The following is a 20,785-nucleotide window of genomic DNA, read 5'->3' as shown; positions in this document are numbered from 1 at the left end:
CCTTAATGGGAGCAGGCGAAAGACTAAGAACAACAACTTGCATTTCTATATTTTCACAATTGTTAAGATCATTAGAAGCAAGCAGTAATACTAGTGGTCAAAAGGTGAACTGCATTAACCACTAACAGAGACCTTTTAACAGAGATAGTATATAGCAAGATAGTTCCTGCCTCCTGCTCACCCTATAAATATTTTCACCAGGCAATTATTACGCCTCAGATTAACTAGTTTTAAAATTCTCAGAATCTGCGTCATCAATAAGTTGTTTTTTATAGCAAGCCGTGAAATTGAATACGTTTCAGTACAGGTAGAAAATCATTTTTATTTGGTTTGATTGTAAGATATTGAAAAGCTTGGAATAGAGAAGATGAGTTAGGGTTGAGATTACCGGAAAATGTTTAAATGGTAAGAAAATATCAAATACTTGTTTTCCCATGCAAAGGTTAGGAAAAGGAAGACAATTAAGTCTTTTTTTCCCATGTCCAAATGTTTTGGGGCTAGTTTCAGGTCTTTTGTGTGGGATTTGAGATGTACTTACATTTAGGCATTTGGCAGACGCTCTTATCCAGAGCGACTTACATTTTTATCTCATTACACATCTGAGCAGTTGAGGGTTAAGGGCCTTGCTCAAGGGCCCAACAGTGGAAACTTGGTGGTTGTGGGGTTTGAACCTGGGATCTTCCGAACCGTAGTCCAATACCTTAACCACTGAGCTACCCCTGGCTCTGAGCTACCTCTACCATTTCCCTTATGCTGGAAATTTTGTGGAAACCTGTCAACACACTCGAGGGCATACGGTATCTTAAAGTAAAACTGCTCATAGTGAGCTGCTAGGCTGTACGCCGGGTGATTGTATGTTGTCAACTCTCAACTATCTAATATGTGGTTTCTCTAAAAAATCATATAAATTCATATATCCATATTCATATAGCCTATAGCATAGACAGTATAATGTAAATCAAGTGGGATAGTCTTTAATTTGTCATAATGTCATTTCTAATGGCAACCTGCCACACCAAAATCTACGGTCACAATCCACAGATTTTTTTTCTTCTAAGCCATAATATTCCTTTTCATTTTTTATCTTAGTTTTTTGAGTTTATTTTGTGAGAGCCATCAGAGGACAGCATAATTTCATAGATGAAACCACTGAAGCCTATATTTTATTCCATTTTCTTCATTAGGACTTCAAAATAACTGTCAGCAAGCAGATATGTGTCTCAGTGCATGTGTGTGTGAGAAAGAACACTTGCAAGTCTTTGGGGATTGGCTAGTTCACTGTGTAAAAGGTATAATTATGTATCTTTCCTATCACATTATAATCCCACTTGTCAATCTATTCTTTTTTAGTGAATGGAGGGTGGTCATCATGGTCTGAATGGTCGGAATGTAGCGTGCCGTGTGGCCGGGGTTTTATTAAACGCACGCGCACATGCACCAATCCTGCGCCGCTAAATGGAGGAGCGTTCTGCGAAGGTATTTCAGTACAGAAAAGCAGCTGCTCCTCACCCTGTCCAGGTGAGCTGTAATGGTACTCTATATGTGCATGTGCATGTGTGTGTGGGTGTGTGTGCTTCCATTTAAAAGAGCATTCAATGGCACGGATAGACAATAATTGTAACATTAAAATTCTAGCCAGGCAATCACATCAAAATGACAATGTAATGGGGCTAGTTGTAGAAGGATGACTGTACGAAGACTTTCACCTTGAACCACATCGAAGAAACATGGGTCTTAATTCTCATCGGAAATTGAATCATCAAAACATCCTGTTATCATGCCATGGCAGCCTGATCAATAAGCTATACCAGACCAATTTGTCTCAGTTGTCTGTAATGATGTCTCTCATGCTGTGTGTGGGTGGGTGGGTGGTTGTGAGTGTGTGTGTGTGTGTGGGTATTGGTTGTGAGTGTGTGCATGTGTGTGTGTGCATGTTGTCTTGTGTGCGTTTGTCAAGTTGATCAATGGCTAATTTAACTCTCTATTAGATAATGTTTTTGAAGCTCTAAGCTGACAGTAATTTTAAAAGGAATTTTGTATTGATTTAGGTGAAGTAACACATTGGCTCTGTATCTTTATAAAGCAGATACATATACATCGATCAGCCAAAACATTATGATCAATTATAGGTGAACAAAAATGCATTGATCACCATGTATACACCTACAAACTAGTGACAGGACCATGAGCATACAGTACAAGGCTCACCCATGCCTGAAGCACAAACCTACTTTGTATGAAATGTGAAAAATATGTATGAATCAAAACGATTTGTGAGAAGGCTAAGCGCAACAGAGGCAAGGAAAAACTCCTTGAGATGGCATAAGACGAAGCCTTGAGAGGAACCAGACTCAACAGGAAGTCTTTGCTTGCAAGTCCACATCACAGCAGGCAAAGAGCTCAAGGCTGCCAACTCATCCTTCAAATTTCTCAGATCTTAGTCATATTAAACACCCATGGTGTGTGCTGGACAAAAATGTCTGATATATAGGTGGGTTGCCTTGGCCCACCAGGCAATCCACAACACACAATGGTGCCAGACACCGCAGCACACCCCCAGAGGTCCTGTGGAGCCATGCTGTGTGTATGGTTTAACCCAAGTATTGGAGGAACAGATAGGTATTAAGTCGTCATTTGAAGATTGCCAGACACTTAGAGATCCAGACGAGGTTCATTTTAACACCTATTAGCCGGAACAGAAAACAGCCTAAATGCATGTCTTCCTCTATCTCTGCGAGATGGTTGGACCAGCTGAGCAGTGCTGGAGGCACTGGAGGGGCCTTTGGGGGTGTGCTGTGATGTCTACTCCCCCCCAGGCTATTAGAGTAGTGGCAGATGTTCTAGGTGTTTTGGGTAGTGAAATTGGGCCTTCATGAATTAGACTTGTTTTTCCCGCATGGAGGTTAGAATGGATTGCGACCTGGAAAATTTGAAGGTTAGATCGACAGCCTTGGACCCTTTGCCTGCTAAGCCCCATACTATACATGTCAGGCTGTGATGCACTGGGTATTTCGAAACCCTTCTATCATACCCAGCAGTGACTTTGTTAGCAATTTGTGCTACATTGACTTTTCTTTGTAATCTTACCAGAAGGCTGGCCTTTAGTTCCTACAGGCATAGATGAGTCTTGGGTGCCCTGTCACCAGTTTACTGGTATATAATTGATAATCAATGTTATTCAATTAACCTGGTTGAGGTGTTAGTTTTGTGGCTGATAAGTGTATACTGTATGTTAAGTGTTTGTGTGTATGCGTGTGTGTATAGTGGATGGTGGCTGGTCTGGGTGGTCCCTCTGGTCTGTGTGCAGTTTAGAGTGTGAGCACTGGCGAAGTAGAGAGTGTGTCAACCCAGAGCCCAAACACGGAGGAAAGTTGTGTGATGGAAGTGCACTGGACACGGAAAACTGCACTGGTGATCTGTGTACACAAGGTGAGTCACTTTCATTTCCCTCCTCATTATAATCAAACAGTTAATCTGCAAATGAGGATCTATTTTCTCACGAACGTGCTTAAAAGAAATCATAATCAATATATTAACTGATCAAGTATTGCATCACCTTATCAATTTTGTGTCTTTGTCTATTTGCAGATAAAAAGCTCCTGCATGATTTGAAGGTTCCTCAAGGTAAGACTTAATTTTTAAAAGTGTGGTTTTTAGGTGAAGATGTAAGTACTTAAACTCAAGTGCATTTTATTAGAAGCAATACTAGAAACATGGCAACTTCTATAGCAAGAGTCACAGTAGAGGTCATATTACAATGACAAAAAAGTACTACAGTACATGAGGAACAAAACATGGATCAAGTGAACAGAGGGCTTTGTGCATGTAAAAGTCTTGAGTCACCACTTATTTCTTCATATTAACTTTAAGGACATTTTATAGATTAAGTTAAAGAATTGGGAAGTAATGTTCTAAGTGACTGGCTGCAAAAAGCATTTAAAATGACTTAAAAATCAGCTCACTTTAAAGACGTGTGTAGCTGTTTAGACTAGCTTATTCATTGCTGCTCCACTGTTCACATTGTTCATATATGTGTATGTATGTGTATATGTATATATTTATATATGTATATATGTGTGTATATATGTGTATATATATATATATATATATATATATATATATATATATATAATTTTTATTTATTTATTAATTTTTTTAAATAATATGTACCTTATTTACTGTTTTTGTTTTTATTTTCTTTTTTCGTAATTTTGTTTATATTTCTTAATTTTTTTTATTTTTATGAGTTCACCTACTTCTCCCAAAAGGCTTAGCCTTTGCCAGGCCACAGGTGTAAATAAGAAACCTGTTCTTAATCTGTCTTGCCTGGTTAAATAAAAAACATTAAAAAAAACTGGTTGTTTATGCTGTTTATATCAGCAGCAACCTTATTTTCCCTCTCATCTAATCTACCCACTCAGTACTTAGCATCATCAGTATACTAATCATCTGATTATCTGATCATCTGTCATCATCTGCACCTGTTTTTTACTGGTTCATGCATTAAGTTAGATGGTTTTATATGAATCATTCATATAAATGTGTGGCTTAACAAACAGAAACATTCCTCTAAAACTGCTAAGGTACAGGGACTAGAGTGAAAATGAGAGCCAAGAGGCCTTCAGGAAGCCTGGAGAACTTTTTCTAAAGTCTACATTTAAATCTTTGGATGCAAAATATGGATAAATTAGGGGTTGCCCACAGTGGTGTATAACTGAGTGTAAAACAGAGAATAATAGAGAAACACACTAACATCTCAGAGTTGGTTCAGTTTTGCAATTTTGAGCTCTCTAGCCCAGGAAAAATTGCCTGACTCAAATTTTTTTTTTACTAGGTTCCCAACAAATTGGGAACAAATTGGGTCCCTTATCTGTTTAGCAAAAAAACATGTTATAGTTATAGTGTAGTTTATTGAGCTCTCATATCTATTGCTTTCTTACTCGTTGTTGTTATTTGCTTCTGGCAACTATGGTATAGTCAGTTTTGCTTCATGCATCAAGTTCCTGTCTTATCACATTGTTTCGTATCTAAATAGTTAATCTATCTATCTATCATTCTATCTATCCATCCATCTATCTATCTATCCATCTATCTATCTATCTATCTATCTATCTATCTATCTATCTATTTGTTAGCGGAGGCAGAGGTCAGCAATGATGTGGCGCTATACTCAGGCCTGGGAGGAGGTGCGGTCGCTGTGGTGATGCTGATTGTCATTGTGGCGCTCTATAAGCGGAGCCACAGTGAGTGCGGTGTGGATGCTATTGATGCTTCTGTCCTCACTGGAGGGTTCCAGTCATTCAGCTTTAAGAGCAACACACAGGGTAGGACCGCTTTTTAAATGATTTATTTGTATAATAACACTGACTGTCTACACATTAAAGATGCATAAAGGATGTAGTATATATTTTTTGATAAATGCTACTGAAAATAACAGTTGAAAAACTGTTTTCTAATGCGAGTTGTGCTGCAGACTTTACAGTGGATAAACTACCTATATTCAAAGTTACAGCCCTATTTTAAAATTAATTAAAGTCATTATTTTCCTCAATTTTCTACAAACAACACAAACCCAACATGAAAAAAGTTTGTTTGAAATCTTTTCAAATTTATTAATAATAAAAATTGAAAAAAGATTCGAAAAGACATTGACCAATACTTTACTGAAGCATCTTTAGCGCCAATTACAACCTCAGATTATGATGCTACAAGCTTGGTACACCTATTTTTGGCAAGCTTCTCCCACTATTCTTTGCAGGACATCTCAAGCTCCATTAGGTTGGATGGGAAATGTGTGTGCACAGCCATTTTCAGATCACTCCACACATGTCCAATTGGGTTTAAGTCTGGGCTCTGAGTGGGCCACTCAAGAACATTTCACAGAGTTGTCCCGTAGCCACTCCTTTGTTACCTTGGCTGTGTGCTTACTGTAAGGTTTTTGTCCTGTTGGAAGATGAACCATCGCCCCAGGGTGTGGTCCGATCTGGCACAGGTTTTTAATGAAGAATTTCTCAGTACATTGCTGCATTTATCTGTCCCTCGATCCTGACTAGTCTCCCAGTTCCTGCCACTGAAAAGTATTCCCTACATTGAAGCATGGTGGCGGCAGCATCATGCCACCACTATGCTTCACTATAGGGATACGATTCGCCAGGTGATGAGAAGTGCCAAAAAGTTAAATCTTTTCATCAGACAAGAGAATTTTGTTTCTCATGGTCCGAGAGTCCTTAGGGTGCCTTCAGCTTCTGTCTGGCTATTCTACCATACAGGCCTGAATGGTGGAGTGCTGCAGAGATGTACACTTCTGTACCCTTCCCATATTTGTGGCTTAATGCAATTCCTGGGACTTCATGGTTTAGTTTGACAGATTTTACCACTGCTGGACTCCGATCAAGTTGTAGAAACATTTCAAGGATGGTCAAGTGGAAACATGATACAGCTGAGCTCACTTTTGATTGTGATGGCAAAAGCTATAAATACTTATATACTGTAAATGTTTTTATTTTGATAATTTTTTAAATAATTTTGCAAAGATTTTTTTTTTTTTACTTTTCTTTTCTGTTGTCATTTTGAGGAATTTTGAAGAAAATAATGAATTTAATCTACTTTGGAATAAGGCTGTTTTATAAATAAATGTGGAAAAAGTGAAGTGCTGTGAATACTTTCCTAGATGCACTGTACATGTATTTATGTCACAACACGCATGTTGATAATAATTCATGGTCAGGTTTTAAAATGCATGCCGCACAGTAAATAGATACAGTACAGTATGAGGGACATCAAACTGGGACTTGCGATGAAATTTGTTCGTAAATGACGGCTCATACGTTTATTGATAAAAAAAAAAAAAACTGCATCTATGATTGACGATCCTAGTAAAGATGGTTTCATTCTAATGAACACCCTAGTGAAAAAAAAAAAACATTTTGGGGTATTACAGATATATTCAAGTCTTCTATAGTATATTGCAAATATATTAACAAAAAGGTGTATAATCAGTTAATATCTAAAAAAGTATACCAATATCATGCTGTTACCTGTTTTTGGAAAACTTTAAACTTAAAAATAATTGTATTATAGTACACTTTACAAAAATATTTTATAGCAAAATATGCTTTGAATGAAAGCGCAATGTAATTTTCAAAGCACACACTAATTTAAACTTTGTTTTTTATTTATTTATTTATTTTAGGACACAACACTATACAACAATAAAACTCATATTTAAAAAAAATATGCACTAAATAATGACTGTAACGATGTACAGAAAGTATACATTATAATGCAAATTTTAATACACAGTGGTTTCAGTATATTTTCAGTTTTGAGCATTCAGGCTCATTGATGTGTGTTTGAACTTTGTCTCTTGTGTGCGCTCAGTATCATAAAGCTATTCTTGCTCAGACTGCAGCAGTGTTAGAACTCTGCCCCAATTCCAGCCAACCAGAGACTAAAATAGGGGGCAATAGGGGGCAATACCAGCCAATCAGAAAGTAGAGACCGGCACATTCTCTTTTTCTGGATTGTTTCCGCTATTCTCCACTTCTAGTTTGAATTTGTGGCTGGAAGTTGCATCGTTGCATACGTTAGTTCTTTTTCTATTATTCCTTATTATTCTATTTTCATCAGCATAGGGTACATTTATATGATGTTTTTTGTTAGCTAGTTTGTAATTAAGTACATAGTTTAAACTGTAGAATGTATTGTATAATGTGTTATTGCAAAATCTTATGTACTTCACTTATAATATAACGTTCCATAGTTTTCCGTAGTCTCTAAGTAACTGCCTGAATTAACACACCAGGTTTAAAATAATACAGTACTGTATATTCCCATAATGATGCCTGCCTTTGTTCAGACAACAGTTTGAAAAATTTCTGTTTGTGTTTGTGAGACAACCTCACGTTTTGAGTTGTTAAAACTCATGAATAAGAACATGTTATAATGTAGAAAATGCATTTAGCATATGGTCCTAAACTCCTTTAGTGTATGTACTGTACACATTTGTAATACAGTACTAGAGAAGACTGTGTGTACTGTATGATTTAATAAAAGTATATTTTTATTAACCACAAAGTGTACTTTTTAGTATTAAAAATTGGCCAGAAATACTGTGTAACAGCATGCTACTGCTGCAATGAGAATATATTTATGGTATATTACTAGTGTATTTGTAACACAGTAAAAATAGCTGTAATGTTCTTATACTACAATACAGATATACTCAAATCTCATGAATTATTGTCAGGTATGCACTGTAGATTAGTACATACTGTATACAGCCATATACAGTACGTTAAGTGTACTGAGTATACTTAAAGCTGTTATGCTTTAGAACACAAAAGTGTACTTAATACACTTAAAATTGATCTTTTGAACAATTTAATTAAATAGCACTCTTTAAGTATATTAGTCATTAGACTGGTTTCAAGTACGCTTAAGTATGCTTTGGCATGCTAGGATTTAATATACTTGGCATTTTTTTTTTTTTCACTTGATTGGTTAATACCAATTGATGACTTGTCACTAACTGGTGGAAAAGACGCATCGGTCTGTGGAAACTGTACACACACAATTATTTGCGGGCACCAATTGCACATTTCAGGAACTTGCCTGAGACTTCTTACTACCTCCCCTGTATAATCCTGACCTCACTCCAGGCCATTTACACATGATCGAGCTGTTAAAGGAGTTCATGGGGGACTTTTCAGGTGTTTCAGTCATAAAGCTGACTGAAGATCAAATAAACTTTTTATCTTGATGGTATCCATGCACTAGTAAAATGCTGGAATTAATGAAGTGCATTAGTATAGCAGGGGATTGTATAGAGAAATATAGGTATTTTTAATTATAGGCACAATCATATGTCCCGGTTTGATTTGAACAACCCTTGTAATTGCATCCAGTTAGCATCATATGATTTACCAGCTTTCCTTGGCGATTTGTCTCCAAAATGTAAACATACCTTAGTCACATGTTCATTTTATTTTGTATGACAAAACACTATGCAACAATAAAACTCATATTTCTTATATCTGTTAATTTTGCTTTCATTTTGTTTTGATACTGCAGCATAATAGTGCCCCAAATGGCAGTTTACACAAACCATAGTTAGAATTAGCAAAGCTCTTTAAACACACACACACACACACACACACTGTTCTATTGTATTCTCTCTTCTGTGTATACTGTCCCAGTATGAGGGTATGCTGGTGAGGGAGTTCTGTAATGGACTTTGTTTACTGAAGTAAAAGAAAAACATACAACACACACACACACACACACACACACACACACACACACACCTACACAGGCACATACACACACACGATTCTACCACCTGCTCTACTAAAATTTATGTATTGCAATCAAGAACATCTCTACCACCAACAAAACTAAACTTTACTGCCATCAAACTGTGTATATTGCATGCCAACACAGAACTACACACACACGTGCGCACACACACACACAAACACCACTACATCCCTCACTGACCACTTTCTATTCACAGTTACAAAGTTAATCAATCTATTAAACTGCATTGCTGTCACTCCCAAAAACAAACATTAACACACACTTGCCTTACTACTATTGTGAGAACCTTCCCTGACATATTGTAATTAATGCCTATATATATATATATATATATATACTGTACATCACCTAACCTTAACTTTAGGAAACAAAAAGGAATTTTCTTGCATTAAGAGTTTCTGAATGTACTGTACTGTATGTACTACCAGTGTTGTTCCTGCCACACTAATGTCACTAATGACACTAATCCCAGTGTTTTACTAGTATGTGGATACCATCAAGGTAGAATGTTACACCGGAACCATGATCGGACTGGCTGCTTCACATCTAAAACACTTGCCCCCCGGGAACTCCTGGACTGTATGGGGCGTGTGGCAATAACTCCCAGCTGGGATTCTGTGATGGTCAAGTGGTGTTCATGAATGATTGTGTGTGCAGTTCCCACAGACAGTTGCTTGTCATCAGCAAGCAGGCCACAAAGTATCCCTTGATTTCTGAATGTTAATGGGAACGACTGCTGTGGGCTCTAAGTCACCTCAGCTGCGATCGTTGTTCACGGATGTACGGCCTTCTTTAAAACATTTGCACCGTTGAAATAGAATGCTGCTAAGAGTCTCATCACCGTACTAATTGACTATGCTTCACGTCTTGTGTCAATCGGTTTTACAAAAAAAACAAATCCCATATTCAATGTAACATAAACGCATATATGTGGGTCTTAACTCTGTTCATTTAAGCTTATTAATACAATCTACTGTATACATATAATAAAACTGTAAAGTTGGCGTGTCTATGCATTTTAAATATTTGTGGGAGAAAAATGGGGGGGGGGGCATAAGATAAGTAATAGAACACATCAAGATGGTTTTGGAAATCTTTGTCTGTCTGTTTGTCCGTTTGTTTGTGCACGCAAAAACTAGTTAACAATTTTTAATAGGGCTTTCACAGTTGTATTTGGCTAAAATTGAGGTAACATATGGCATGCTATTTTTAAATATAAATAAAAAACGCCCTTATCTGTACATATAAGAAAACTGTAAAGTTGGCGAAAAATAATTTGGTAATAGAACACATCAAGAGGGTTTTGGGATTTTTCATCTATGTCTGTTTGTCTGTTTATTTGTGCACGCATCACTTAAAAACTACTGAAAGAATTTTAATAGGGTTTTCACAGATCCGAGCTTGGGGTAACATTCACTATAGTTTCCTCACAATCGGCCCATGGAAAGAGAGAATTCTGCGAACGCCCTTATGTCATAAAAAAATCGACCTTGAAAAAAATCATTACTTCATCTCAAAATTCAACAAATGATTTTGTACACGCGTTGTGCTGTTGAAATCTGCTTAATAAACGTGATTTCACACCTTCGTTCCGTAACCCTCACTGTAACACATACAACTTTTTGTTTATTTCAAAATTCAACAGATGACAATTTTTAAGTGTGCAATAAAATTCCACACTATTGAATTTATATAATAAAATTCGTAATGCAAGATGAAAGAAAGATCAAATTATAAAAGAATAAAACTAGTGTCAGATGCTGTATGCTAAGATATATTTCATCAAACAGTCAGCTACATGTAACAATCTGTATATAAACTCGAGGTTAGTTTTGCCAATATGCATCACCATACACTTTTTTGCATTAAAATTTAATTGCCACTTTAAAGGCCAGTGCTCTAATTTCTTTTCCAATCCTTTTGGAGCTTCGTGCAATCATCATCTGAGTCACCTCTGTTGAATAACTTGGCGACATCTGCGGAAAGATGAATCATACTTGAGACCACTTCTGGCATGTCGTTAATGGAGATGATGAAGAGGGTTGGTCTGATGACATAGCTAAAAATACAAAATGACAAGTAAACATGAAATAGCAGAACGCAATGCAGTTATTGTAGCACGTCAGCTTCCATATACGCACGCTAACTCTGTTATAGAGTGTCAGTATATGCTTCTTAATTAAACAGCTAGATTTATTTGTGCAGATTTATAGATTTGTTTTGGATTGCTTTCTTTCATGTTACAGTGATTAATTTAAAAATGTTTGTGTATATAATTGCAATAAATTAGCTGTTTAAACTTGACAGCATAATTTGTATATAGAATTTTTAATAACTCTGCTAATTATATGATTTGAAGCTGATTAACAGGGATATCTATTAGGATAAATCTTTTTGTCTTTGAATGTGGACAAATGCACAAGCTCTTATGAATTCTTTTTTCAATTACTGTTTTTTTACCAAATTGTTTTTGTAAATATTTTTGGAAACAGTATAATTGCATAGAAGCACAGAATTTATTACAGCGTAGGGAGAAATAACTAAACTATAACAACAAAAAGAGACCTGAAAAAAGTGTGTCAACCACTGGTGTGCATCAGACCTACAAAACAAGGAGAACCATATAAGTTCATAAGATAATCAACTCTCGCAGATGGCTCTGAGGCTGACGCCGAGTCTCTCTCCCTTTCTCTCTTACACACACACACACACACACACACACACAATAAACATGCCTCTCGGTGTGCTGTGCCCAGATTCCTGGTGCTGAAGTGCCTGGCTGCGAATGTGTAGCTTGGGGATGATTTCTGTGATATTGTTGCTGTAGTACCGGAACATTTCTTCAGGGATTGTTATTGAGGGAATATAGAATTGAATCTTCCCAGCACAGCTCATTTTATCCACCTCATACAGATCATAAACAATCTGGCAGAAGAATAACGGAAAATTGCAAAGAATAAAAAAAAAAAAGATGCCAAGGCTTTGAAATGAACTGTTTATGTTCGAGGATCGACACATACTGGAGTAAACGGAAGTAGATCTATATTGTATTCCTAAAGAAGCCTTATCTCCAGTTGCATGATTGCTTTTCCCCCTTTTAAAGTTTCCTTGCCTGGCAGACTAAACACTAGTGCAATGAAGCAGTCAGACACTGTTCTGCAGAACCGAGATATCACTCACACTTACTCAACTCATGATGTGCAGAATTCTAGCTTAAAACTTTTACCACCATAAGGTATTGTATTGTTTCTATGCTTGCTTCCAGTTCACCTGATGAACTGCTTTTTTTTTTTTTTTGCTGTTTTTAAAGAGCCTCCCAGATATCAATATTTTAAGCTCCTGTCCACATTATACTATTAACACATATCACTTATTCCACATCACATTTAAACAAAATTCGAGGCAATAGTGACACAATTTTTGTCATTTTGTTTCAGGAAACCACCATAATTTATGATGTGATTAAGGATGTGATGTGACTGAAGTTTAGACTTTTCACTTTAAAATTAAGGGAATTAGCAAAAATGTTACAATAACCATTTCAGCACTACATCCCTTTTTCCCCTTCCTTCAAAAGTAATCGGACAACTGAATGAAGAAATCAGGGTCCTGTTTCCTCAATATGTCATGGACTAATTAAGAAGATCAAAGGGAGAAGATAACACTTAGTTCTTCCAAGTGTTAAACTTGTATTTGATGTTAGTTGTTCATGAGAATTCTCAACATGAGGTCCAAAGAAGTGTTCCAAAGAAGGAATCCATCATACACGGAAACCAAAAAAACTTGTGACAGCGTCTCGACAAAGTGTTCCACAGAGCTTACAAGAACACATTTTTTTCTCCTGGCTGCTATGTTTTAACCTGGTCATCCAAAAAGGCAATCTATCAAAAAATGAGCTGGAGAAACGCAGTGTCCTGAATTCTTAGGCAGAAATATTAATGCAGGCATCTAGAAATCGCTCATGCTTTTCAAAGAAAGATGGAGTCAGGTTAACAAAATGCCTTTTTTTTTTTTACTGTGATAAATGTGTCTCAATTGTTTTCTTTTCAGACTCAAATGTTTTGTCTGTACACATTAATGTTAAAGCGACATGAAGCATCTAAAACCAAGACCAGTTAGCAGTTACATACAGTAAGTTCCTCAGTTAAATCGAAGCAGTGTGTACTGTATATAAACCCACGTACTGTATATAGCACCACAGGGGGTGATAAATGTTTTATACCTTTTATACCACAGCAATTCATCACCAGTTAATATTTATTAATTTTATATTTTTTTAAACAGTGGTGTCTTGAATTATAGCACCAATGAATAATAGGAAAACATCCGCATGACAGGTTAGTTTATGTTATCTCGACAGTACATACACTCACTGGCCACTTTATTAGATACAGTATTCCTTGCTACAGTAGTACCAGACTAGACCCCCTTTTTTTGGTCCATATTGACGTGATATTATCACGCAGTTGTTGCAGATTAGTCAGCGGCACATCTGCGATGCGAATTTGTCATTTACATGACATTGCAAATGTGCTCAGAGATCTGGTGACCATGGTGGTCATTTGAGTCTCATTTGAACACATTGTTACTGTATGTTCAGTTTAGCACTGTGACATGGTTCGTTATCCTGGTGGACATAAAGGGATCGACCTGGTCAGCAACAATACCCAGGTAACAAGATATTATTTGGGTTACTGTTGCCTTTCTATCAGCTCAAACCAGTCTGGCCACTCTCCTCTGACCTCTGACATCAGCAAAGCATTTTCGCCCAGAAAACTGACGCTCCCTGGATATTTTTCTCCTTATCAGACCTATCCCTGAATGGTTGTGCAGTTATTTTCTATATGATATTGTTGCAGAAACCGACTGAAATATTTTCATAAATATGAATTTATTTCTATTTGCTTCTTAATGTGCTGTCTATAATAAAATGTCATTTCTACACCAAACCTTTACTCTCAAACATCATATTCAGGTTTCACATCAAGGACCAACGCGTATGAGTATTTCTGACCCCAAAGTCTAGTTAAATTGCTTAGTATGAATGTTATACCATAGCTCAAAACATTGTTATTGAGTACCGTTTATGACCACTTGCTTAGGTACTGTTTGCATCAGGTATAAAGGCTAACTGTATTAAAACAAAGAAGTGGACTGAGAAGTGGTGCTTGAAATCATTTGCAAAATATCAATGTTATCAGACATAGCGTGAAGGGCGACTCTGTTGTATGGCCTTGGGATCTTGGGATTTTACATGCTCTTCTACAGTGGAACAACATCATAATTGCTGTGTCTCTTCTTTTTTTTATTTATTGGTGGATTGCAATCCAAGTACAGTGGTGCCTGACTTTGCGAGTACATCCGATTGCACCGTATATGAAAACTTATTATTATTATTATTATTATTCAACAATTTTTTATGTTTTTATATGCAAATGAATTGGTAACATTGGTAATATTTTTTAAATGGCTAAAATGTATTATCTGCATTTACATTATTTCCTATGGGAAATATCTAAGTATCTAAGTTTGTAGATGCTTACGTGTGCTCCTGTATAAAGCATTATAAAAACGCTCATAAATGTTGGCTTCGCACATGGCACTATGATCACAATATTGTTTCATTAAAATGTTTGCAGAAAAGTAAAATAACGAATTTATGGCATATGCAAATACAAAGTATGACTCTAGAGCAGGTGTACAGTAGCTATTATTTTAATAGGCATTTTCCTTAGCCTGCAGGATCAGGCTCTTTGGTTTAATCTATATTACCTTCTAATGGGCTCTAATTGAAGACACAGTGTAGGTGATTTACACCACAGCAACTCAATTTTATGAGTCTTTTATTCATTATTTAAAGACTTCTGGAAATGTGAAATTAGTGTGGATTTTCATGTGAATATTTCCTTTAAATTATTGCATTTGTTGGTGGTAGCCATAGTAGTAGTAGTAATATAGAAATGTGTCTCTGATTCCCCTTTTCTATCTCGCAATACCTCTCCTCTCCAGGTAACCCGTTACTGATGAATCCAGGTCGCTCCGTGTCATATTCAAGCCCCATGTGTTTTCCTGACTCTGTGGATAAAGAGCTCATTTTCCACCCACTACCTGACGTCAAGGTCAAAGTTCACAGTTCCCTCATGATGTCCCTGGGTATGACAGAAGGAACGGCCCCACACTCAACAGCTCCACACCTTGCATTTGCCCATGATGGTACGATTGTGGGAAAAAGCATGAAGGCAGATTTTCCAATAGCTGTACCCAATAGCATGCCTATACTCAAGACCAGTGGGCACTTTGGGCACAATGGAGGACGGCTTGTGCTGCCACACACAGGTGTGTGTGTATGTGTGTGTGTGTGTGTGTGTGTGTGCGTGTGTGTGTGTGTGTATGAATATAAGGCATCAAAGAAAAGTGTGTATACTGGTGCAATTAATGTGTGTGTGTGTGTGTGTGTGTGTATGTGTGTGTGTGTGTTTGTGTGTGTGTAAATGGGTTTGCAGGTGTGAGTTTGCTGATTCCTCACGGGGCGATTTCAGAGGACACAAGCTGGGAAATGTACATGAGCATCAATCAGGAAATCGCCTGGTAGGCACGCACACATGTACACACACACACACGCGCAAACACACACGCACACAAAAAATGTAACTACTGTTTAATTGTATAAATCCCATTATGCTAGCATCTGCTTATTAGTGCATGTGTTTAGGGGCTAAACTCATTCAGGGATCTACAGCAATCAAGTCTGATAGGTAGGTAGGTAAGGGAAATATGGAGGAAATCCACACACATGGGGAAAACATGCAAGGATATACAATACAAATGCAAGGAAATACAAATCATAAAATTCTTATTATCGTATAAAAAAATGGAAAACATTTGCCCAAATTATGTCTCTGGAAATGACGATGTTCATGAACATTTGCTCTTGTTTAAAACACCTGTTGTATAGTTCCGCACGGTGCTGCTAGAGGGTCAAAACCCAAGTGGCGCACCTGGCTGAAAAAATTGCAGAGCACCTTCTACATGACAACGCGCCAACTTATTCAGCTTATGAAATGGTGAAACTTTCGGGCAACTTGGGCTACAAAATGCTACCTCATCCCCCCTACTCCCCCTACCTCACACCCAGTGACTTCTTCCTCCTCCATCACTTGAAGAAACCACTTTGTGGCAGACATTTGACCATGGTGAGGTGATTATGATGGTAGAACTTTTCCAATAAGGAAGCTTCTTTAAAGACGGTATCCACTAGCTCAGCCATCATTTGCAAAAGTGTGTTGCCTTAAGTAGAGCATATGTAGAGAAGGACTAAGCTCTGAATCTGAAGAATCTGGAATCTGAAAATACACTTTAAATCTGCGAACTTAAATCACCCAAAATGCAACTTAATACCTGATTTAATGTGACAGGGTCTATTGAGTCCATTGCCAATCCCAGGAACACTCTCTCTAACACCTAGTGGGTTATATTGGCATAAATGCATGCCAATATAAAAACGACCCACAGAAACATCATGTAATACACAGAGAGTAACCCAAGCTTAGGATCGAACTCCCGTCCCTGAAGCAGTGAGGCAGCAGTACTACCTAATGCTCTACTGTTCCATGACTTGTTTCAGTCGATTTTTTTTTCATTATTCAAAGCACATTCATAAATCTTTTTGATGCATCAAGACTTAAAATCTACTAAGCTCAGATAGACACCCTAACAGATCCAGCCGGCCACGTGTCGATCAAACTGTAACCATTCAACACAGCCGTCATTCAAAATTGTATCAGCTAAAGCTGCAGGATTGTGAATGATGGGCACCTCATTCAGGGAGGAACATGTCTGTATAAAAGCAAAAAGAGTATAGAGAAAGAGAGGAACGAGGAAATAAGAGGTGAGGGAGAGAATTTGTGGGTGGGGGGGGATGAGAGAGAAATAGAATAAAAGGGACTTGGAAAGTGTAAAAGCAGCAGATGGTATGCAGTACTCTTGAGACTCGATTGTTTTGCCTGCATGTTTGTGTAGTAATTATATAATCAATTTGCATATTTGCATTCATTATCATAATTAACACTGTTCATATGCAATAATCAGTTAGATATTGCATGCACGGTCACAGAGAGAGAGAGAGAGAGAGAGAGAGTAAATGCTAGAGTTTAGATGTAAAATTATCGCCTGTCATCTACATTACATGATTATATTAAACGTTACACAGATCAGCCATAACATTAAAACCACCTGCCCAAACTTGTGTTGGCCCCCCTTGTGCGATCAATACAGCTCCGCAAGACTTTAGAAGGGCAGCTGTCCTGTATGTTTGCTAGATTCAGCCTCCATGGATTGGACTGGTTTGTCAGAGACTCGACTGGAATGAGATCTCAGGAATCAAGTCAAGTCCGCATCTTGAACACCATCAACATTGTTTAAGTCTGGCAAGTTTTCACTACCATTAGGTAGTACCATTGCCTGGAAGGGGTGACCTATCCAGTCTATTCCTTGATCGGACAGTCATGATTTGATAGCATAATTTTATGTTATGGTTGACTGGGATATACTTAAGCGCATGTTTTTTTTCTGTAAAAACAGTATATTCAAGTCTCGTAATGAGCGAGGGCATAAAAATGTTTTACAGAAGACTTCAAGTACAGTACTGTGATGAAACTCTTAGCCACAATAAAACATTTGAATAGTGCAAATATTTTAAAGATGGCTGTTCGTCCATGATGACAATCCCAGCCAAAGAGGCTCTGAGCCCACAGCAGTAATTCCTGTGAAAGGAATGAGGGAGTGGAATGCCTGATCATTAAAAATTGAATAATGGATACCTTTTTACCAACATATATAGCGAAGACTTTCTACGTTGCTACCAAGCACTAGTGAAACACAGGGATATGTACACCGTGACACAACACATTGTATTGTGAGCAATCAGAAGTCCTGGTTTGACATGAACTCCCCTCATTAATTGTTGCCCTCTTTAAACAGTGCAATAGAAAATAAGACTCTAATTATTATTTTATTTGTAATAAAAAAATAAAAGAAAAAAATATTATAATTAAGTAATTACACAGTATCCATTAGTAGTTTAATGTAGTGACTTTTCGTTTATTCCTGCTGTGTCCATGCATACTTACCTATAAATTATTATTTTTTTAATTGTCAAGTGTAGCACTGAATCACTTAGCATAGTCCTTTAAGCCACCAAATTAATATGTTCAATAATTAGTAAGGAGTCAAAAGCAGAACAAATCAGTTTTTATGATCTCCAACAGCACTAATACTAATTGCATTATTGAAATAGTTTCATTTACTATCATTAAAATACGCTATAACTGACCTTTAGCATTGTTGCAATCCATTCTTCACACCACCATAGTTAATAAACATTTCTTTCTCGGATAAGCACAAGGACCACACACACACACACACACACACACACACACAAACTGTGTATATATCGACTTGCAAATGTGTTGACCTTTAAGCAGAGTAATTAAGCTAAGTAAATTATTACGGCTGCCTTTGTTCCAGTCTTCGCTATATAGAAATTCTTTAAAAAGAAGCAGAATATTTTCTGTTGGTAAACATGCATAATCTTATAATATCTAGCTAATACAGTCATGTTCAAAAGTTAGTATTTTTAATGTTAATAACTTTTAATTCTATGTTTTTGATCGTGAAAACATAATAAAATTATCTAATTGTAGCAGGTCTTAGTATTAGGCAAATAAAACTCCAGACGATCAACACCATATACATTTTTTTCACTGTGCTATTATTTATTTAACAACAGAAATAAAATAAAAAAAACAATGTAGGCCATATTAAGTACCCCCTTACTGCTTCCACAACACTTCATATCTGGACTTTGACTAGGTCCAAAGCCTTGATTCTTTTATTTTTCCGCCACTCTGATGTAGATTTAACTGGCATGCTTCAGATCATTGTCCGGTTGCATAACCCAATTGCGCCCAAGCATTAGCTGTCAGACTGATGCCCTTGCAGTTGCCTCTAGAATACTCTGTTATACAGAGAAGTTCATAGTCAACTCAATGACTGCATGGTGCCCAGGTCCTGTGGCTGCAAAATATGCCCAAATCATGACCCCTCCACTGCTGCGCTTGACAGTGGTTATCATGTGTTTCTACTGAAATACTGTTTGGTTTTCCATGGTACTAGGCGTTAAAGCCAACAAATTTCTCCTGGCAACCCTCACAAACAAACTGTACTTGTTTGGTCTTCTTCTAAGTGTGCTGTCATGGACTTTTAACATTTAACATGCTCAGTGAGGCCTGTAGGGTCTGAGATGTAGGTCTTGTTTCTTTTTATTTTCTCTGAACATTGCACAGTCTGACCTTGCGGTGAATGTGCTGGGACATCTACTCTTAGGAAGATTGGCAACTGTCTTGAGTGCTTTCCACTTACGAATAATCTTTCTCTAAGCTTAAAACTGTTTGGAAATGCTTTTAAAATATTGATGTATAGCAGCAATTACTTCTTGTATTCTTGTAAACCACTGCTTATGTCTTTCCCTCTTTGCATTGTGCTACACGTACCTAAATGCTCCAGCCCGGCAAACTGCCAAAACTTTTGGCATTTACAATTAAACATTGTTGCATTACTCTCACTTCTGAGAAAAAAAGCTTCTGTTTGTTCATCAAATTTAGCATGTTTGTTCAATGGCCCTGTAAGTATTGATGGGCATTTTTGTCTTTTTTAAGGCACTTAAATGTTATTGAATGGTTTCGACTTACTTTCATTCCAGATCACTTGTGCCCTTTCTTTTTCACTCGGATTTCCCCTTTTGCTTATTACCTTGCTGAGTGGAAAGAGCCCAGCAAATAAATAAGGCAGCTAGCCTTCTTACTGTTACCTGGCAGTGGTTATAATGTTATGGTAGATCCAAAATCACAGAGATGTCTATCTGGATGGAAATACAATTACTGTATCAGATCACTGCAGAATTAAGGGGAAAATGATGGAGTAGCCTCAAATGTAATCCTGTCTGAATTTCACCTTTTTAATAATTTTAGTGAAGGATTCTTTTTCTGTGAAACTACAGAAACCACAGGTTTATTATGCACCATTTCATTATTTTAATATCAAGTTGGGTATAATATCATGGGAGAACAGAGTTTCTCCTGTAGCCTGCTCAGATGGATAGAGGGACGAATGGACAGATGAGTGCTTTATTAAACCCAAACGGAAATTTGATTTATACTTGTTAGCATTCAGCTCACAAATTCTAAAAACATAAAACAAACAAAAAAACAAACAAGGTATGCAAGGATATTACAAGCCTGAGGTTAAATTAAAAATATCTCAGAGAAAAATAATTTATCTTGCTTACTCTAGAAGCTGCTGTGATTTTTCTTTTTTCATAAGCTGGAAGTGCACACTGTTTTGGGTGCACACTGGCATTTGTTTCTATGGAGGGTTTTTTTTTATGCAACATTTTGTATATTAATAATAT

The 20,785-nt window shown here is 37.0% G+C and overlaps 1 protein-coding gene across 1 annotated transcript in view; it reads left to right on the top strand.

Annotated features, from left to right (window-relative positions):
* Positions 1-20,785, top strand: part of unc5da (unc-5 netrin receptor Da) — a 259,004-nt gene that overhangs the window by 222,299 nt on the left and 15,920 nt on the right. Inside the window, exons 6-11 of the mRNA XM_053479213.1 lie at positions 1,351-1,518; positions 3,265-3,429; positions 3,589-3,624; positions 5,136-5,324; positions 15,328-15,654; positions 15,822-15,906. Coding sequence (XP_053335188.1) covers positions 1,351-1,518; positions 3,265-3,429; positions 3,589-3,624; positions 5,136-5,324; positions 15,328-15,654; positions 15,822-15,906 — 970 coding nt within the window. The remainder of the gene's footprint in view (positions 1-1,350; positions 1,519-3,264; positions 3,430-3,588; positions 3,625-5,135; positions 5,325-15,327; positions 15,655-15,821; positions 15,907-20,785) is intronic.

The sequence above is a fragment of the Clarias gariepinus genome, chromosome 19, assembly GCF_024256425.1.
Source record: "Clarias gariepinus isolate MV-2021 ecotype Netherlands chromosome 19, CGAR_prim_01v2, whole genome shotgun sequence".
Taxonomy (NCBI): Eukaryota; Metazoa; Chordata; class Actinopteri; order Siluriformes; family Clariidae; genus Clarias; species Clarias gariepinus.
This window is presented reverse-complemented; position numbering and strand designations above follow the sequence as displayed.